The sequence below is a fragment of the Carya illinoinensis genome, chromosome 8, assembly GCF_018687715.1.
Source record: "Carya illinoinensis cultivar Pawnee chromosome 8, C.illinoinensisPawnee_v1, whole genome shotgun sequence".
NCBI classification, from domain to species: domain Eukaryota; kingdom Viridiplantae; phylum Streptophyta; class Magnoliopsida; order Fagales; family Juglandaceae; genus Carya; species Carya illinoinensis.
This window is the reverse complement of record NC_056759.1, coordinates 28,640,361-28,661,051: the sequence shown is the minus strand read 5'-3', so window position 1 is coordinate 28,661,051 and position 20,691 is coordinate 28,640,361. Positions and strand designations below refer to the sequence as shown.

At 34.7% G+C, this 20,691-nt stretch overlaps 2 protein-coding genes across 2 annotated transcripts; one reads left to right on the top strand and one right to left on the bottom strand.

The window, feature by feature from the left end:
• The first annotated feature begins 839 nt into the window (after nucleotides 1-839).
• LOC122318554 (probable methyltransferase PMT27) lies at nucleotides 840-5,578 on the top strand. Its single transcript, XM_043136016.1, has 8 exons — nucleotides 840-2,349; nucleotides 3,024-3,173; nucleotides 3,455-3,725; nucleotides 3,967-4,077; nucleotides 4,159-4,333; nucleotides 4,446-4,718; nucleotides 4,817-5,011; nucleotides 5,098-5,578. Exons 1-8 carry the CDS (start codon nucleotides 1,132-1,134, stop codon nucleotides 5,312-5,314), a joined length of 2,610 nt encoding a protein of 869 aa, XP_042991950.1. The 5' UTR covers nucleotides 840-1,131; the 3' UTR covers nucleotides 5,315-5,578.
• A 397-nt stretch (nucleotides 5,579-5,975) lies between these two features.
• On the bottom strand, nucleotides 5,976-18,915 carry LOC122318555 (glutaredoxin-C3). Its single transcript, XM_043136017.1, has 5 exons — nucleotides 18,637-18,915; nucleotides 8,014-8,226; nucleotides 6,604-6,677; nucleotides 6,414-6,512; nucleotides 5,976-6,298 (listed from the first exon to the last, which is right to left on the bottom strand). The coding sequence occupies exons 2-5, from the start codon at nucleotides 8,172-8,174 to the stop codon at nucleotides 6,243-6,245; spliced, it is 390 nt and encodes a 129-aa protein (XP_042991951.1). The 5' UTR covers nucleotides 8,175-8,226; nucleotides 18,637-18,915; the 3' UTR covers nucleotides 5,976-6,242.
• Nucleotides 18,916-20,691: the final 1,776 nt, after the last annotated feature.

Genomic DNA, 20,691 nt, shown 5'->3' with positions numbered 1-20,691 from the left:
TTTAAACCTTATAAATTAAATTTTGTCATAAGTCATGAATGGTCAGCGGATCTAAGTTAAAACTATGGGCTATGGCCACCCTAAAAAAATTGTAACCCTTACATACTCTTTAAATTTCTTTAAAATTCATATATACATAGCAATGTCTCTCTCAAATTTTTCCTATATGACCCAAAATCTTATTTAATTTCTATATATCAAGTATTTACTATGATGTGGTCTCTTCAAAATTAATTTATTTGCCCCTAACAATTCTTTCAATTTGACGGATAAATTCTATAAAAAGTTCAAAGTAAAACTAAATTAATGAGAATAATAAACTTATTAATATAGACTCCAAAGTTCTTGATTATTTGATATTAAGTTTTTTAATTTGGAACTCAAAAAGAAATAAAGACTAAAAGAATAATTTAATGTTGATATTTTGTATAAAAAATAGTTGAGAACTTGTATCTTTTAGATTTTACTGAGTAAGAAAAAATTTATTTTAAGCCTCGGTTGTAACATTATATACTTAATGTGTCACCAAAATATCGTTGAATATTCAAACTTATTTTTATTTTACATAAATGTTACATATTAGAAAAGTGGGATTCCCACAAAAATATTGTATGGTTCCGCCACGGTAAATAGTGTATTCTATACATCGAAATTATTTATAGAATTAAAATTTTATATAGTCACTTTTATATATTTTTTTATATATATTCTAAAAATGTGATTGGAGTTAACTCCACCCAATCAAATCTTGAAACTGAACCAAATCTTGAAACTGAACAAGTTTCTGATCATACCGTGATTGGGCTTCTCGATGATCCGTCTCGTGACCCTGCTATTAATTCTAACATTCTTCATATCTAAGGCCGATTAATCCCGTCTTTCTTGCAATATATAGCTAGACTGCGGCCTTAAAACGGTTTAAGAAATTTCCCTTCTCCTACTCCTATGGATCTTGAGACATTCCAAGTTGGAATGCTTCTGTCTCATCTCCAAGTAATTCCAAGTTCATCTTCCTCGTGATCCACAGACATAACCCAAATCCTCTCCCCCACCAAAACATTTTCCATTTTCATCATCCTAACCCTCGTAACCTCTCTCTCTCTCTCTCTCTCTAGCTAACAGATCAAGAGCATGGCGTTGGGAAAGTCGCGAAATAGCAAGCGGTCTTCCTCATCATCTTCATCTTCATACGGATCCACAATAACAATGGTGGTGTTTCTAGGGCTGTGTGTTTGGGCGATATGGATGCTAACCTCCAACTCTGTAACTTCCCCACAAAATGCAAGTCACATTGCCACCACTAGTAGTACTCCAGAAGATCAATCCGCCACCAGGTCCGACGTTAAAAAGGATCCTTCTGCTTTTCAAGACAATCCAGGTGATCTCCCTGATGACGCCATTAATTCTGATGATCATCGTGAGGAATCTAAGGACGACATGAGTAAGTCAGGGGATCAGAAGTTGGATTCATTGCCAGGTGATTCGAAGGACCCGAACGTAGTCAATTATGCTGTCGATGGTATAAATGAAAAACAAGAAAATTCCCAAGATTTACGGGGGAAAGAATCTTCTAAAGAGCAAGAAAAGCAAAAGGAAAATGAAAAGCAGATATCTGAAGAAAGCTCTTTTACTCAAAACCAATTAGAAGCCGTCGAAAGCCAGAAAATGGGTAATGAACAACAATCTTTTGTAAGCAATCTTTCGGAGTTTCAGATCAATCAAGTACCAAGTGGAGATCAAGAATCTAAGAATGATGAAGATGAAAGTCATGAAAGCTCCCAAGAATCTAAGAATGATGAAGGTCAAAAACAAGAAAAACAGAAAGAAGACACTGAAAACAAAGAAGAAAATCCCGAGGTTCCACAGAAACAACAAACGCAGCAAGAATTTCAAGATGAGACTAATGAGGTACCCAAAGAATCCCACGAAGTATTCGAGAATCAAGAATCTCAACAAAACAAAGAGGAGAAGACAGAAAGTAAGTCCGTAGATTTAAATGCTGGAGAGGCATTTCCAGGTGGGGGGAACACGGGGATTCCAAAAGAGTCGAAGGAGTCAAAGAAGTCGTGGTCGACTCAAGCAGCTCAATCTGAGAACGAAAAGGAAAGACGCAAGGACGAATCTAACGCCATTTGGAGCATCTACGGGTACACGTGGCATCTATGTAACGTCACGGCTGGTACTGATTACATACCTTGTTTGGACAACCAGAAAGCATTGAAAAAATTACGCACGACCAAACACTTCGAGCACCGAGAAAGGCATTGCCCTGAGGAGGGACCTATGTGTCTGGTCCAACCTCCAGAGGGGTACAAAACGCCCATCATGTGGCCCAAAAGCCGAGACAAGGTACGTGGTAATTTAGGGTGTTCCATTTTTTTTTTTTTTCCCATTTTTAAGTAAGATTTATAGATTCCAAAAGTCAAATACGAGTAATTAAACAGCGCCTAAGATCCCGATAATGGACTTTGTACAATCAATATAATAGAGAAAGAAATATACAAAATGGGAATAGATAAAATAAAAAAATAATGTTAAATATAATTATGGAACATGTAAGTGTTGTGTGTGTGTTTTTTTTTTAAATATAGAATTTATTATTAAAAAATTAATTTTTTCACGTGGATCCCGATTTATTATTTTAAAAAAAAAAAATGTATGACGTTTACACATTTTATAACTACAAATAATTTTTCAAGGAAAGATAGTTGATTGTTGAGTTATGTAACTATGCAAAAAGAAGAAGAAAAAGTCAAGTACTAGGATTACGAACATAATTTAAAAAAAATAAAAACTCTACACATTTATATGATAGGTTAGATATTATAATAAAAAGAGTTTTATAATTGAAGTACGAAGTACATTTGCAAAGTAATTGTTCACAATTCTTTATGGGACGAAACATTTAAGAGAAAAAAAAAAGGGAGGAAGAGTCAGTTCTGTAAAATTACATTCAATTCTACTCTCATATCCTTTATTTTGGTTGGTTATAAGTGACTCAGTTTCACATTGCGATCCGGCAGATATGGTATCACAATGTGCCACATGCGAAGCTCGCAGAGGTGAAGGGACACCAAAACTGGGTGAAGGTGACGGGTGAGTTCTTGACATTCCCTGGTGGAGGGACCCAATTCATACATGGCGCGCTCCACTACATTGATTTTCTTCAACAGGTAGGCTAAGCTGATCGTGATCCAACGGACCATGTCTATTGAGTATCAAGTATATATATATATATAGATTATAATGCGAAACTAGCTAGGATATATAATTCATGATATATATGTATATAACTGTCTCATTTACATGTTTTTAGCTTGGCCTATTATAAACCATATATGATGATCGCTTGAATTGTGCTTGTTTTCACTCGACTTCTTGATTTGTCGCTTTTTCCTTCTTTGTTATGTGTCCATGCCTCAGTCTCGGTCTTCATTTGGTGTGGCTGCTGCAGTCGATACCTAATATTGCATGGGGGAAGCACACTCGAGTAATTTTGGATGTTGGCTGCGGGGTTGCTAGCTTTGGCGGTTATCTTTTTGAAAGAGATGTTCTTACCATGTCTTTTGCACCCAAAGATGAACACGAGGCTCAAGTTCAGTTTGCCCTGGAAAGGGGAATACCTGCAATATCTGCTGTCATGGGTTCCCAGCGGCTTCCGTTCCCAAGCAGGGTCTTTGATCTTGTGCATTGTGCACGCTGCAGAGTGCCTTGGCATGCAGAAGGTTCTGACTTCTGAGTACTTGCATTGCTATTAAGCTTCATAAGTCTGACCTTTCTATCAATTGCATGCATGTTTTACCTTGTTGCTCGTGGTTTGGGATATAGATACCCTAAAGTTATTGATTGAATTCTAGGGATGGCTGGTCTAGAATAAAAGAGACATGATAAACAGAGTGACTTTCTCGACAGATTAAATAGTCAAGAATTCCCTTGGTTTGTTAAGAACATCAAACTTTGGTGTAGGTGGCATGCTTCTTTTGGAGTTGAACCGAGTTCTAAGGCCAGGAGGTTATTTTGTCTGGTCAGCTACTCCCGTGTACCAGAAGCTCGAGGAAGATGTAGAAATCTGGAAAGGTAGGACACTGATCATCAAATTTCTTTATCTATAGGCAGTTAAGATTTTACCTTACGCTGACATGTTATTCATTTATCTAGAAATGTCTTCCCTTACGACCTCCATGTGTTGGGAGCTTGTCTCCATCAACAAGGATAAACTTAATTCAGTTAGTGCTGCAATCTATCGCAAACCAAGCTCAAATAATTGCTATGACCAAAGAAAGCAGAAACGACCACCAATGTGCAAAAATGATGATGATCCAAATGCTGCCTGGTACGATTCCAATGTTTATAACAGCTAACAATGACTTGGTTTGACATGTTATATTATATGTTGTTGTTATAATCACTTGGTTTGACTTATTTATTTGACGGACCATTTCCAGGCATGTGCCTCTGCAGCCATGCATGCATCGAGTGCCTGTTGACGAGGCTGAGAGAGGAACCCAATGGCCCGAGGCTTGGCCTCGTCGATTGCAAACACCTCCTTACTGGTTAAATAGCTCCCAAATGGGTATATATGGGAAACCAGCTCCGCAAGACTTTGCAGCAGACCATGAACACTGGAAACAAGTGGTGAGCAAGTCATATGTGACTAGTTTGGGTATCACTTGGTCCAATGTGAGAAATGTCATGGACATGAGAGCTGTCTATGGAGGGTAATATTGATGTTTTATCTAAATTTCATATGTTTAATGCGTCCATGATGTATCATGGCTCATCGTACGTCTAAGGTTATGGGATATTCTGCGTGAAGGTTTGCCGCTGCTCTGAAGGATCTTCGAGTATGGGTGTTGAACGTGGTGAACATAGACTCGCCAGATACGCTTCCCATAATCTATGAACGAGGCCTTTTTGGGATATACCATGACTGGTGTGAATCCTTCAGTACGTACCCACGCACTTATGACCTACTGCATGCGGATCATCTTTTCTCAAAGCTGAAAAAGAGGTAGAAACTTTTGAATTATTTATTGCACATGATCTCATGATTATTGTGTCTCAAAGTTGTGGTGTTTGTGCTTTCAATTTCATCAGGTGCAAACTTGCTCCTGTAATGGTAGAGGTGGATAGAGTAGTCAGACCTGGAGGCAAGTTGATTGTTCGTGATGAGTCGAGTACAATTGGGGAAGTTGAGAACTTGCTCAAATCTTTGCACTGGGAGGTTCATTTAACCTTCTCCAAGAACCAAGAAGGGATGCTCAGTGCACAGAAAGGTAATTGGCGACCGGATACATATGTAGAGCCTTCCTAATCAGCAACACAGCAGTATTTGCTGGCATTGCTGCTTCTACTTATATGTCGCTCCTTTTGACATTCTGAAAAGGCTGTCAGCCCTTTGGAGTGTAATACATTTTGGCCTAATAAGGAAGGTAGTGAATTTGTCGAAGTTGTCGATTCTTTGTAATATGGTAAAAGATTTACTATTCCTGAAATGTGATAGTTTTGGACATTAATCATGTCATGGAAAGCAATTTTTCTAGGTCACTACGAAAATGAAAGCATATTTCCTTGTCTCGGTTCAAGGGCAATTAAAACCATATTTCAGTTTATTTTTTAAGTCCTCCCTCGGTAGGTTCTAGCCTTTTAAGAAATGTAACCACTTTCTCTAGGTTCTAGTCTTTTAAGAAACATAACCACTTTCTCGAGATTTTTAAATCATTATGATATGTGATATACTAGTTGCACATCTCAATTCGATGTTTTAAGATTGAGTAATGCTTTAGCCATAAATAGATCTCATAAAGATAAATTCACAAATTGACATACATTAATGCGTTACATTTCATATAAATCTGCATCAATTTGTTAGTTTACTTTTGGGGGATTTTTTTTGTGGCTATAACACTTCACTTTAAGAGTCATCTAATGTACAAGCGGAATTGCTATATGACACAGAAATGAACGGTACCAAATTATGCAAAGCTCTAGCAAATCAATCTGCAGAATGAATGAGGGATGCAAGTCTCAGAGTCTAATACACGACTTTATGATATTCACAACTCCAGATTTCAACATGCACTACAATGTACTCTAGCACAGATGAACAAGTGTCCAAAACTTGCTTTTATCACATACCTAACATACACTCACTGTAATATTTAGCACATTTTGCCAAGATGAAGCTTTCCATCTCAAAACCAGCAACATACCATATGCTTCCATTTTAGCCCAGTGTCGCATCAGCTCGTGCCGAGAACTTTTTGCAATTGACCACTCAAGACTGCAGCTTTGAGATCTGAATTACAAAACAACAGTTTAACAAAGAGGTAAAATGGATTAGCATTTTGAGGCTACAAGAGAAGGAAAAACATTTTTCATTTTTTAACAAAAATAAAGAGCTAAGAGGTAACCATCAGAGCCACCGATATGCTTCCCATTCACAAACACTTGAGGGACAGTGCTTCGGCCAACCATATCCAAAATAACATTCTGAATTTGCCCGCCGTCGTCTGCACACCAATTCATGATGATGGCCTTTATAAAACACTTTTCCACATCCAAAAATAGCAGGTAAGAAAAAAGAATCCTGGTAATAGATACCTCGGAGATCGAGCTCAACAACAAAAGGTTGCTCATGGAGTTCACTGAAAATGTGCTTGGCACGCAAGCAATACCTAGTAACAATGTAAAGCAAAGTACTCCTTATGCTACGTTATTTGTTTCCACACACACACACACAGAGTATATAACAGATTTGGTTGCAATTCTGGAAACTGAAAAGGGAGTCATTAACTTTTATATGTGCAATTGCAATTCGAAGTGTGAAACTAATGACAGCATATTGATTTTAACATCCCAAGTTGATACCTTGTTTGTTTTACAACCATTCTCATCTCATCTAATTATTACAACTTTCTCAAATTTTCAAACAAAATAAAATAAACAAATTTTCAACTTTTTCAAATCCCAAAACAAAAATAATATTAAAAAAATATATTCTAACAATACTTTATTCAACTTTCAACTTTTATCTCAACTCATCTGCAAAAACAAACGAGGTGGAACAGCTAATAGCAATTACTTGATTTTTTTTTTAATGTCATCAACAGCTTGGCTTCTACTTGAGCATCTTATATGTTTGTCCCTTACCATGGTGTTCCAAGTAGGATAAGTAATATGTCCATAGGGACGACGTCACACCAGACATCCTGCTTTAACTTCCCCAGCTCCAACTTAGCAGCAAGGGCACCTTCTCACCCCATACTCAACATGGCAAGCAAAAGCACACTAATATTTGAATTCAAATGTTGCAACCTCAACTATATGTAATGGTTTCCTTAAAATAGCGTTGCTTGGAACAACCAGTACTCATTGTTTTGCAAGTTCAATAGGGGAAAAAAATAATTGCTCAGTTCAAGCAAAATACATCTTCAAAGCACTCAATGAACACCAGATGATGCAAACCTAATTCCATTACCTGCTTATCCATAATTTTAATTTTTCACATATTTACATAAATTTAAGAGAAAATCTGACAGTATATCACATTGCTAAAGACCTAAATACCAATTCCACAACTATTTATGCTTTTGTTCTAGGAAGAATGCATGTACTCATAAGCATACTGCATGGACACAACCAAGAAAATCTTCAAGTTTTATGAAATAATACATTTTGTTCCCTGAAATTGGAACCCAAATGTCTCGGAATTCAAGAAATCTGCCTAAGAATCTCATCAATTTCACGAAATCTTACTATATGGAAAATAACAATCACACCCAAATCCAATTTTAAAATAAAGCCGACCATTAAAAAATAGATTGTGTTCATATCTCATAATTCCAATGGTGGTAATAATGCCTCTAGACTTTTCAAGGATTTCAAAAGCTTGGCTAATTATAGAAAATCTAGAGTATTAGAATTCGGAACAGCAACAAATCTACAACCTAGTTCCAACCATATAGTAATTGGAAAAAAAAAAAAAAAAGACAAAAGTTATTGATCACGTACGGGCAGTAGGATTTGGAGAAGATGGTGATCTTGTTGGAGTAGATGGCGTTCTGTACAAAGGCAGAAACGGAACTGGAGGCTTTGGCTTCCTTTGCTACATGCCCAATTAACAGCACCACACTGAACATTGCAACTACAAGGCTCAATTGAACCCTGCCCATCTTCCAGGTTGATCTTCACTCAATGCTGGCGCTGTTTTCTGAGATTTCAAATCTGACAATATACATTATAGATATTTAGAGCTCACGAACTTGACCCATGCAGTGCATTAGAATTTTCATGCACCATACCTCTTAGGTTAGGAGGTGATACTTTTCACATTGCCAAGGTTTTCAAACAAAATTAAAGAGTGGTAAATAAAAAAGAAGTCTAAATAAATATACTAACACTAGAGCTCTAAACTATCAGGCGCCCCTCAACGCAACTTTATTTGTGTGGACTGCTTCCCTGGGCAAGATCCTCACAACGGACAATTTGAGGAAACAAAGGGTGATCATCGCAGATTGGTGTTGTATGTGTAGGAATGGGGGTGAATAGGTGAACCATCTTCTACTGCATTGTGACATAGCTAGATGGTTATGGGACGAGGTATTTAGTAGACTGGACTTGGGATGGGTTATGCCCAAGACAGTAGTGGCAATTTTGGCTAGTTGGACAGATTTACGAGGCAATCATCGGATCAAGGTTGTATGGAAGATGATTCCTATATGCATCATGTGGTGCGTGTGGCAGGTGCGCAATGATCGGACCTTCGAGGACAAAGAGAGATCGAGGGAGGAACTAACAGCTTTCTTTTTTAGAACTCTTTGTACTTAGGCCACAGCTGTTATTTTTAATGGCCAAGATTTCCATGACATCCTTGTATCTATACTCCCTACGTAGTTAGGGCATTCTTTGTACTTCATATGGCTTTGCCTATTCTTTCATTAATACACTTTGATTACTTATCAAAAATTAAATTAAATTAAACAAACCAAAAAAAGAGTTCTCAAAATATTTTAAGGGAACACAAGTAATAACATAGATAATCTGATGCTAATCTAAAGATTTCCCCATGTTGCACTCTTTTCTAACTCACCCTCTAATCCTCCACGAAAAAGTAAGAAATTCCAGACACTCTCTAAGATTGGTCCCAAGAACACTCTTCTAAAAGAATTTTAAAAATTTTACAGGTGGAAGGTAAGTCCACAGCTTGGTAAGCAAAAAAGACTGGTCTAGGTAATCAATAAACAGTAGATAGCATGCAAGAAAATGAACACATAATTGCTAATATAAACTTTAATGCGGTCACTTGAATTAAAGTCATGACTATACATATGAGTTACATGAATATGACAGGATAATTGTAACACCCCATTCCCATAGGATAGAGACATTACTAACATACATAACAAAATGCCCGATAAAGAGATTCATTAATCTGAAATACCTCATTTATTAAAAAAACTTAATTGAAAGGATATAAATAGTCTTGAAACTTGAAGCTGAATAAAGCAAAACATGAGCTAGTCTTAAACAAGACTAGTTATTGAAATGACATAAAAGAAAACTTAATCCTTGTGTAAAAGACACTTATTCATCTCTAAGTCTTTATTCTAAAACTACTCCTGGCCATCTAGCTCTGTATCATCATAATCACCATTTGTGGCAATCAACGTAGAAGAAAACAAAAAGACAAACAACAAAAATGAGTCAAATACTCAGTAAATAATACATCATACCGTAAAATACTATCTAGCTAACATAAATTTGATTTTTAAAGCCTTATCATGACTTTCATATAACATTCATAGATTAACTTGCATGACATGGAGTTAAACACGCTTGAGTCCGTATTTCACTTAACTTGTGGTAACCGCGTTTGAGTTCGTGGTACCGTCTTAGCATAACTTGTGGTAAACACGCTTGGGTCCGTATTACCATAAAATGTTTATCTTTCTTAATGCATGATAAATTTTCTGGGACTTCATAGACTTTTCTAGCAAGGCATATTCTTGTACATGGCATGGCATAACATGATATATTCTTGTACATGGTATAGCACAGCATGACATGGCCTAACATAATTTAATCATTTTATGACATTTCATGGCATGCATGATCTGAGAACTACATGAACATGACATACATGATCTGGCTATTTATTACATGGCATGCTTGACTTAAGTTATTGCATGAACAATACATGGCAATACATGGCATACATGGTCTAAATACTACATGAATGAAGCATGCATGATTTGGTTATTTTAATTCATAGCATACTTATCTTAAATTATTGTATGATCATATCATGGCTTCCATGTGATTATAGTAACATTCAATCCATCAATCAACAGTCCTTAATAGCATGGCATACATAGGCTTACTTTCATGTAAATCATCGTAATATAAGTTCGTGAAATTGATCTAACCTTGACTTGGCTCTTAGCGCAACGTAGATAACCATCAAAACCATATCATATTATCATACCCAATTATAATATTTACATTACATATACATTTATATGATCATACTATTTATCTCTTAGCGCTGCTTCCGAAATCTCACGTCGTAGCTCGTGACCTATATGAGGCACTAGACGTTACTAAACTTTCTAGAAAATGTGTCGTAGCAATCTAATTACTTAAAATATTAATATAGAGATAATTTAATAAATATTCAAATAAAAAGATTACATAAGCTAATATTATTCCAAAACTCATATAATGATACTTAATATTTTGTGCAAACAAATAACTTAATAATTTTATAAAAACTAGTTAAAGGTTAATTGGAATATGAACTATGATAATAAGCTGAAACAATATAATAGAATACTTTAAAGGTATGCTTAAAAGCACTTAAATGTTTTCCATGAAAACAAGTCTAACTAATATATTTATTTAAGTAAAACAGTATGCTAATTTATAAAAAAACAATCTGCTTTAAATAATAAATATTTTCTGAAAACAGAACAGAAAAACAAGCCTAGCCAAATTAAACAAGCCCAATTAAAACTAAGTCTAATAGGTTTATTATAAAAAAACTAGGCCCAACACCCTTAAAAGGAAAACTCTTGGTTAAAAGGCTTAAAGCCCAAAGGCCATAGTAATAAAAGAATCTGGTCATGTTCAGGAGGGTATAAGCTAAGGGTCAAAGGGCTTACAAGTAATTATGGAAGCAATGAAGGGGATTTTTGGGAAGTCTGGAACAAAACAATTAAAATGAAGCACTAAACTTACGGAAGTGGCTCCCATTCGCAACACTGGAAGTCTGAAACCCAAAATAAAGATAGAAACAGATGGCCGTGAGATGCTTATTGAGAGGAAGCTGAGGCAACAGTGGCTCTGGGTGGCTGGGAGTGGTCAGCGACACCACTGGGCCTCTTGGAAAGGTGGTGCAACCCAAGAGAAGGAGTGAGAGAGCTGGAGGGAGAATCTGTCAAGCTGACAGAATAAGGGGGGAGGGGAGGATGGTGAACGGCAGTGGGCTTGCCGGAAAGGAGTGGGTTTGAAGGGGTAGGGCTGGTCGGCAATTTCTGTTTCCGTGGGGAGGTGGTCCGGCATCCTTTGTGGTCTACAAAAGTTGTTGGGAAAAAATGAAGCCTATGCGTGTGAGTTTTTCTGCATATCTTTTGGGTGTGAAGAGTCTGAGTATATTGTGGGGTTTTATGGAGAAAGGGTTTCCTATTTACGTGGTCTTCAGGAGGAGTTTAGATAAGATCTGATTTGAGTGTTGTTCTGATCTCAGAATCTTTTTGAAAAAGAATTTGAAACCCATCCGATAATAACAAGAAAAACAAGATAAAGGAAACCACTTTAAAACTCTAACTAATCTGGTTTATTATCTTATTTAACAAATAAATAATTATAAGCATCTGAAGATAAATAAGTAAATAATAAAATGAATAAATAAAAAATAATAACATAAATAAATAATTTCTAACTGAATTAATCTAAGGTTCTTATTCTAGGTTCGTATGTTACAATAATACACTACTAAATCATGTCATATGCTTACCTTACATTTTCCATCAACTATAATATAATTTGTATTCTGTGCTTTGATGACCTGTATTTGAAAAGCCTTTTGTCAGACATCTTCATAACCTCATTTCTATAAACAAAGTCCAAAGGACACCTTGTGAGTCTTACCATAAATTGAGTACCGAAATAACTTATATCTACATAATATTTTCCTTATTCTCAAAGCCCCAAAATGCTTTTGTAAAGGATAGATAGATTTTAGATGCAGTGCTTATTGCTAACGAATGTCTGGACAGTAGACTGAAAGCTGGCAATCCAGGGATTATATGCAAGTTAGACATGGAGAAGGCGTATGACCATGTTAACTGGGACTTTCTTATTGACGTTCTGGGGAAGTTTGGTTTTGGGGAGAGATGATGATCATGGATCCGTTGGTGTATATCTACGGTGAAATTTTCAGTCCTAATAAACGGAAGCCCAACTAGATCTTTCACTAGCACATGAGGTCTAAGACAAGGAGATCCGTTGTCACCGTTACTCTATCATTGTGATGGAGGCTTTGAACAGAATGATCTCAGCCCTGGTTGCAAATGGGCGAGTGACTGGGTACTCGATTGGATACCGTAGGAGAAGTATTAACATTTCCCATTTGTAGTTTGCAGATGACACTCTTATCTTCTGTGAGGTGGATCAAAATCAAGTTCGTGTATTGAAGGCACTCTTACTTTGCTTTGAGGCAGCTTCCGGGTTTAAAATGAACCTGGACAAATCAGAGATGGTGCCTATTGGAGGTTTTTAGTGTTTAAGACAGCTAGCTAATACTCTGGGGTGTAAGACTACTTCACTCCCTATGACGTATCTTGGGCTTCTGTTGGGGGGCTCCCTTGAGAGCAACTTGTAACAGCCCGCTAGAAATTCAATTAAGGAATTTCTATTGACTTTAGGAACCTCGTGAAAACTCTGTAAGTTTACACGAATCGACTAATCGCATAAATTTTAGCCTGTCAACATAGTTAGTGTTATCACTCACTATGGTGCCAGAAATGTGATTTTAATTATTTGAGATAGTTAAAAGTGTCAGAATACATTATAGTCTACACCACTAGGCTTAATTGAATATTTAGAATTTTTCAGTACTAAGTTTATTACGTTTATTTTTGGAGTGAATAGTAATCTCAGTAAACGTACTAAACGCAGTGTTTTCAAAATCACAGTGTGAAATGTCCAAATTAGGTTAGCGAAATTTTATTTGGATACTTGGCAAGATCTTAACCACACATAATGAATAGTATTAGATACTTAACACAAAGAGAAACCATTAGATGGAATTGTGAAGGAAATCAAGGTGTGAGATCATGACACCTAAGCAAAATACACATTTGGAAAATATCTTAAGAACATAGATTTAAAATACACATGGAAAGATTTTAACCACCTTACTCTTCCAAATCTACTCCACATTTAGAAAATATTTTAAGTTAATTTTGTGGATATTATTGGGTAAAAATATTTTGAGTTGATTTTTGTAGATATTATTAGGTAAGAGAGTCCTACACTCCACTCTCACTCCGGTAAGAGAGTCCTACACTTAACTCTCACTTCGGATAAGAGAGTCCTACACTCAACTCTCAACTCCAGCCTTATCATCTCCCTTATCTCTTCCATAAGCATCTCCAGCCATCACCCACGAACTTATCTTCATTTACACGTTTCTTTAAAAGAATATCAAACATTCTCTCTCGGACAGCTTTTAGGAGTTCTTTTGCATGCCCATTTCGAAGCTGTTGTAAGTATTTTATCATAAAGTCTCCTTCATATAAGTTGTTCCTTTTTGAGTCTAGTTTACATGGATATCTTATTTGCCCCATTTGAAGATCATTTGGTCAGTCGAATATTGTGTAAACTATAGAAAGGTCATTCTGGGAGATAAACTAGAGAATATGTTATAGTTTGGAGTTTTTGACCAAGCTAATGGATAGATATTGGTCCGAAATTTTTATGGAGTATTGTTAACATGTATATATGACTATTGGTTGAGGATTTTTGCATGATTGAAGGTTTTGATGAAATATTTGCTTAGATTTAGAAACTTAGAAACTGGAAGAAGAAAAACAGTTTCTATTTTGAGAAAGTTTAACTCTTTGGTGGTCTAAACCTATTCTAATGACTTTAATAATTTTATTGAAGGATCCTAAGCATCTTATATACATGTTATATTATTATTTTGAAGATATTTGATGTTAGTTTCAAAGATATGAAATTTTATGCAAAGAGATATTCAGATAAGCCAAAGTGTGGATGTTCTTGGCTAAATTTATGTTTTGGTTAATTTTTAACCATGTGATCTTGAATTAGAAGCTTATATATGTTTTAGGACATCTTTTTAAACCATGTGATGGTTTGGTTTGAAGATCACATATTTATAAGTCATAGATCAAAAGGTTGATCAAAACAAGTTGGAAACAAAAATCAATAGAAATAGCATATGAGAATTTCGGCCCTATGGAGTTTTAATAGTTGTGATTAGTTTTAAATTTTTCTAAATTGATATTTGAGTTGAGGATAAAATTTACATGAGGCATGTAAATTTTGGTGACTTTTGGAGTTAGTATGCAAAATTCTTAAGTTATGGGTAAAACGGTCATTTTCCTACATGTAGAAAGTAAAATGGAAATTTTACTCTTTAAGTTAGTATTTTTCCATATTTCAAATTATTAGTGATTTAGTACTAACTTTTAGAATCACTAATTACAGTTCCTCGTGATCGCGCTTGAGGTTTTATAAGAAACGCGGAGATCGAGGTAAGTTAGCTTTTAACTTACTAGCAGTCTACTGTGTATGTATGCTAAGTAAAAGAACTACAGTGTATGTATGTATGTTATCATATGTGTCATGCCATGTCAAGTTATCATGTAATTGTCTATTATATAGAATTTATTCTGTCATCAATTTTTATCTGTTACATAATATATTCTGTTATGTATTACTGTACATTACAAGTACGTCATGCTAAGTATGTCATCTATTACATGTAAGTCAAGTCATGTAATATTCACTGTTGCAAGTATGTCATGTTAAATATGTTGTCTATTATATGTTATGCCATGTTACGAAATGTTTCTATCTCAAGTTGGTCATGTATTCTAAGTTATGTTCAAGTCACGTTATGTTACGTCAGGACTTCAGTCCTTTCGTATTCCAGTCACATTTCATCTTGAGTACATTATGATGGTAGAATACATGGGGCCACAACAACTGTGGAGTATGTATTTTTAATGTTAAGTCAAGTTTGTGTAGAATACATGGGGCCACAACAACTGTGGAGTATGTATTTACACGTAGAATACATGGGGCCACAACAACTGTGGAGCATGTATTTTTCATGTTAATTCAAGTTTCAGAGCAAGTTCATGCTAAATCAAGTTTCAGATCAAATTCATGTCAAGTCAAGTTCAGTTCATGTTTCAATTTAAGTTATGTCAATTATGCTATGTTGTACGCTAAGTTATTTTTTAATTATTTATGAATTTGATTATGCATTTATGCTTTTACTGTCATCCATGCATCATTAGCTTGTGTGGAAGTTTTTTGTTAACTTACTGAGATTTGTAATCAAATCTCACTTTGGTAGTCTCAACTACCATTCCCCCCGAATGGTAGATCTTGTTACAGGACCTGAAGGAGAATCAGGAGCTGATCAACTAGACACAGTTGACTAAGCGACGATGCGACGTCAATGTTAATATAGTAGTTAACGTAAATTACTACTTGTACAATGGAGTTGCATCTTTAGTATTTTTTGGATCATAACCATTTTGGACTAGTGTTGCGATCTACTCAATGGGTCTTTATGTATGAAGTATGTTTTAAACATTTGGGATATTTTCAATTTGGTGCATAGTATTGCTAAAGAAAAAAAATTATCCGCTGCGAATATTGCATAATGTTATATGCATGTTAGGAACATTGCATCTTATATGTCATGAACGGGGGCAGGTAACCTTGTGTTGCATGTCTCGACACTTCAAATGTCCGTCCGATCCCAAATGGAATTTGGGGGCGTCACACAACTTCTCTTTGGGATATAGTGGTTGAGAAAGTAAAGCATTGATTAACAGGTTGGAAGAGAATGTACTTGTCAAAAGGTGGTAGGATTACATTGATAAAGAGTACATTATCTAACATACCGACCTATTTTTTGTCCTTGTTTCCTATTCCAGCAAGTGTGGCGCTTCGTATCGAGAAACTATAAAGGGACTTCTTGTGGGGTGGAATAGGCGAGGAGTTCAAGTTTTATTTAGGTATGGTTTGGTAGTAAGATGAGAATTTTGAGTTTTAAGATGAAATATTATTTTAATATTATTATTGTTTTGGGATTTGAAAAAGTTAAGAAAAAAGTTGAATTATTTATTAGATTTTATATGAAAATTTGAGAAAGTTATAATGATGAGATGAAAATTTTGAGTTTGAGATGAAAATTTTGAAGGGTCAAACCATACCTTAGTCAGGTGGGAGAAGGTTTGTAGGCCTCTTTTGAATGGTGGATTGGGCATTAGAAATTTGAGAACTTTTAATCGGGCATTACTTGGAAAGTGATTATGGGGTGGATGGTGTACTAAGAAAGTGGGAGGGGCATATGGAGTGGGGTTATGGAAACATATCAGACAAGGATGGGGGTTTTTCTCTCGTTACACCAGGCTTTGTTTAGGAAAGGGGAACATGATCAAATTCTGGTACGACACCTGGTGTGGTAATTATGCACTTAAGGATCTATTTCCAACACTTTTCAGGGTTGCAAGTGCCAAAGATGTCTTAGTGGAGGAGGTCATGGTGATAGGGGGGGAACAAATCCAGTGGAACATCAATTTTAGCAGGGCGGCACAAGATTGGGAAATGGATAGTTTTGAAGCATTTTTCACACTTTTGTATTCAATCAAATCAAGTAACTAGTTTGTAGATTTACTATGGTGGATACCTATAAGTAAATGCATGTTCTCGGTTTGCTCGTTCTATAAGTCTCTAGCACAAGAGCCTTCTTGTCAGTTTCCATGGAAAAGGCTTTGGAAACATAGGGCACATCTCAAGGCAGCTTTTTTTGTGTGGACCGCTTCCTTGGGCAAGATCCTCACAATGGATAATTTGAGAAAATGAAGGGTGATCATTGTAGATTGGGGTTGTATGTGTAGGAAGGGGGGTGAATATGTAGATCATCTTCTACTACATTGTGAGGTAGCTAGATTATGGAATGAGGTTTTTTGTAGACTAGATTTGGGTTGGGTTATGCCAGAGACAGTAGTGGTAGCCCTAGCTAGTTGGACAGATCTAAGAGGCAACAACTAAATTAAGGCTTTATGGAAAATGATTCCCATTTGCATCATGTGGTGTGTGTGGCAGGAGCGCAATAAACGAATGTTTGAGGACAAAGAGAGATCAATGGAGGAGCTGAAGGCTTTCTTTTTTAGAACTCTTTGTACTTGGGCCATTGCCGTTAATTCTAATGGCCAAGATTTTCATGATTTTCTTATTTCTATTGCTCCTACGTAGGTAGGACATTCTTTGTAATGAACGTGGCTTTTGCCTATTCTTTTATTAATATACTTCTTAGTTATAAAAAAAAAGCTTACTCCCTATCACCACTGGATACACAAGTCAGAAGGAGCTTACTTAAAGCTTTGCTGCCTTCATCTAGTCTTTTTTATTTCAATCTTTTGTTATTCTCTAGTCTTTCCTTATTCTTTACTCTTAGAACTATGTGATTTCTACATGGCCATGCAACACGTCACCACCTAAAAATCAACCACATCATGACCACCAGACCATCATCATGTGTGCATCTTGGCAGGCAACTCATCGGTTTTTTCCTTTAATTACTTTTAACCCTTAGCCAAAAGGTTTCTTGGTCTCAAGCCTTTCATAAGATATTAAAAAAGAAAAGAAAATTCTAAAACATCTGTGCTCACTTCAAAAGAATACAACACTTCTTAGCAATTGCACTTCTGTGATGTAACAATTATTTATAGAACCATTTTCTATACAATAAACAATGTTATGACTGCATATTACAATTCCATGCCCTGACAGTTATGGTAGTAAAGCTGTAGAAGATATCATCTATAACATTTATGGTAAATAAACAAAGAATTAGTGAGCTGTGAAATAATGTTGTCCATCGCATCTATCACAGTTGAAGCTCAAGGTCTATGAACTATATATCTGAATCTATAAACGCAGCCCACTTGTACAAAACTACAAATCCATTGACAACTTCACTTGAATACTCAAACAAATAAGAACGGTGGATAAAAACTCAAAACATTTAGACTTAATCGGAAATGAAGCCTAAACACCGGAAATATTTCTTTTGAAACACCATTCTCAAGTATTATTCTGATTGAAGCATTTACAAACTCAAAATATATCATCTATAAATCATTCTCAAGAAACACCATATGTACATAAAAGTCTAAGCCAGCCCATATTTTCAAACAGCCCAAATTTTCAATTCTTCTTCACCGAACGCCACAAATAGTCAATTCCAACAATTAACCCAATCACAATAACTATACGTCTAATTCCCAGCAATTTCTATCAAACTTAAAACAACTTCCATCTCCCCCACGAAATCTCGATAATCGAAGAGGATTAAAATTTTACCTCAAATTCGATTGTGGAAGGGGTTGAAAATTTGAAATAGAAGAAGCGGACTGGAAGGGATGAGAGATAAATTTCTGGTACTCTCTATGGGGCTGATTTGATATGACCTTTTGTAAAGAGAATGCCACCGATTGATATTCTATATGACCGGAACTGACAAAACGTGGGAGCGGCAGATGATCGGCTGCCGAATCATCCCCGGTGGAGAGAGATTGATTACTAAAGGGAAAAGGTAAGCTCAAGGCAATGAAAGCATTTTTATTTTATTTTTTGTAATTTTGGGACGGGGATGTTTAAAGGGGAGGAGGGGATGGAGTAAAACTATCCCAAGCCCCTTGGGCCCATGGCCCAATTTCTAAGGCCTTTTTTTTTTTTTTTTCCTCCTATTATATTTTATCCTTTTTGTTTCTTCAATAATTACGAACAATTCCGAAAAAGAAAACAAATAGTCTAAATTATATAATGTATTTAGCTTAGGACATTGTCTTGGGTGAGTGGAACTGGAACATTGCATTTCATGTAAATTTAGCAGGTCATAGAAATTACAAGTATAACTAACTTGAAATATCTTAGAATTTTATAAAAAGACATGCTACACAACAGCCTCACACCCAATACACTAATATTTTTGAAGTGTAAAATAAAAGAGGGTAAAAGAGTAAAATTACATTTTTCAATAATGTGAAAAAGTGTAGGCTGCTGTTTAGAATTTTTCTTTTATAAATAGTATTGAAATGATTTGAGTGAATATATTTTAGAGAAATGATTTACGCAAATTTTAAAATAGACAAGCTTTTTATATAAGCCATTGTAAAAGAAAAAAAACCTCACCTATAAAATATGTAAAAAGACTATTCTTTATTAATGAGATTCACTTTTTTTTATAAAAGATTTATATGAGATTCGTTTATTTGAAATTTTATTCGGTTTTGAGAAAAGATAGTGAAAAAGTTAAATAAATATATTATAAAGTTAAAAATATTATACTTGTTTTAAAGTTTGTAAATGTTTAGTATAAAGAATTTCTCACCCAAAAAAGTTTTCAAATTCCATCTAAACCATCTTAAAATCTTAAAATATTAGAACCCAACCATTTGCAATGTTGTTTGGATAATAGGATAAGACAAGATAGTTTTAGATGAAAGTTAAAATTTGAATTAAATATTGTTAGAATATTATTTTTTAATATTATTATTATTTTAAAATTTGAAAAAGTTTAATTATTTATTATTTTGTGTGAAAATTTAAAAAAAATTATAATGATGAGATGAAAGACGATTTCACAACATGTGCTAATGCCAGCGCTTAGAAAATGCGACGCTATACTTTATTGTGATTTTAACGTCCTTAATTATAATAATTGACATACTCATATTCTAAATAAATTTATAGGCCAACCACTTAACATTAATAACTAATAAAATTGACATACACATATTCTAAATAAAATTAATGATTTTATATTCTAAATGTCTTGGCTAATTTAAGAACGCTTGTATACAGTACTTTTACTTAAATTTTCACGTGAAGAGGAAGGTTGAAAAGTAAGATGATATACAAAATTTTCATCTCATCTATATCATTATTACAACTTATTAAATTTTTATATAAAATATAAAAAACAATTTAACCTTTTTAAATCTCAATTTAATTTTTTTAAATTCTAAAATAATAATAATATTAAAAAAATAATATTTTAAACTTTTATTTTAAATTCAAATTTTTTATCTTACTTCCAAACTAATTGCATATCGCAATCACTATCTAATTATTTTATTCTCATCTTACTTCCAAACCGTATCGTAATCATTGTCTAATTATTTCATTCTCAATGTCTAGGACAAGTTTAGAGGTAGAGATAAGAATTTTAACTTTGAAATTAAAGTTTAAAATATTATTTTTTAGTATTATAGTTGTTTTGAAATTTGAAAAAATTGAATTAAGATTTAAAAAAGTTAAATTATTTATTATATTTTATATAAAAATTTAAAAAAATTATAATAATAAAATAAAGATTTTAAGTTTAAAATTAGAATTCTCTATCCCAAACCTGGC

Coding starts and splice junctions, on each gene's coding strand:
- LOC122318555 (XM_043136017.1), bottom strand. CDS start 8,174: ATGGGCAGGGTTCAATTGAGCCTTGTAGTTGCAATGTTCAGTGTGGTG. Junction 6,513..6,603: donor TGTTGAGCTCGATCTCCGAG/GTATCTATTACC, acceptor ATTGGTGTGCAG/ACGACGGCGGGCAAATTCAG. Junction 6,299..6,413: donor GCATATCGGTGGCTCTGATG/GTTACCTCTTAG, acceptor TTTGTAATTCAG/ATCTCAAAGCTGCAGTCTTG.
- LOC122318554 (XM_043136016.1), top strand. CDS start 1,132: ATGGCGTTGGGAAAGTCGCGAAATAGCAAGCGGTCTTCCTCATCATCT. Junction 3,726..3,966: donor AGTGCCTTGGCATGCAGAAG/GTTCTGACTTCT, acceptor ACTTTGGTGTAG/GTGGCATGCTTCTTTTGGAG. Junction 4,078..4,158: donor AGATGTAGAAATCTGGAAAG/GTAGGACACTGA, acceptor TCATTTATCTAG/AAATGTCTTCCCTTACGACC.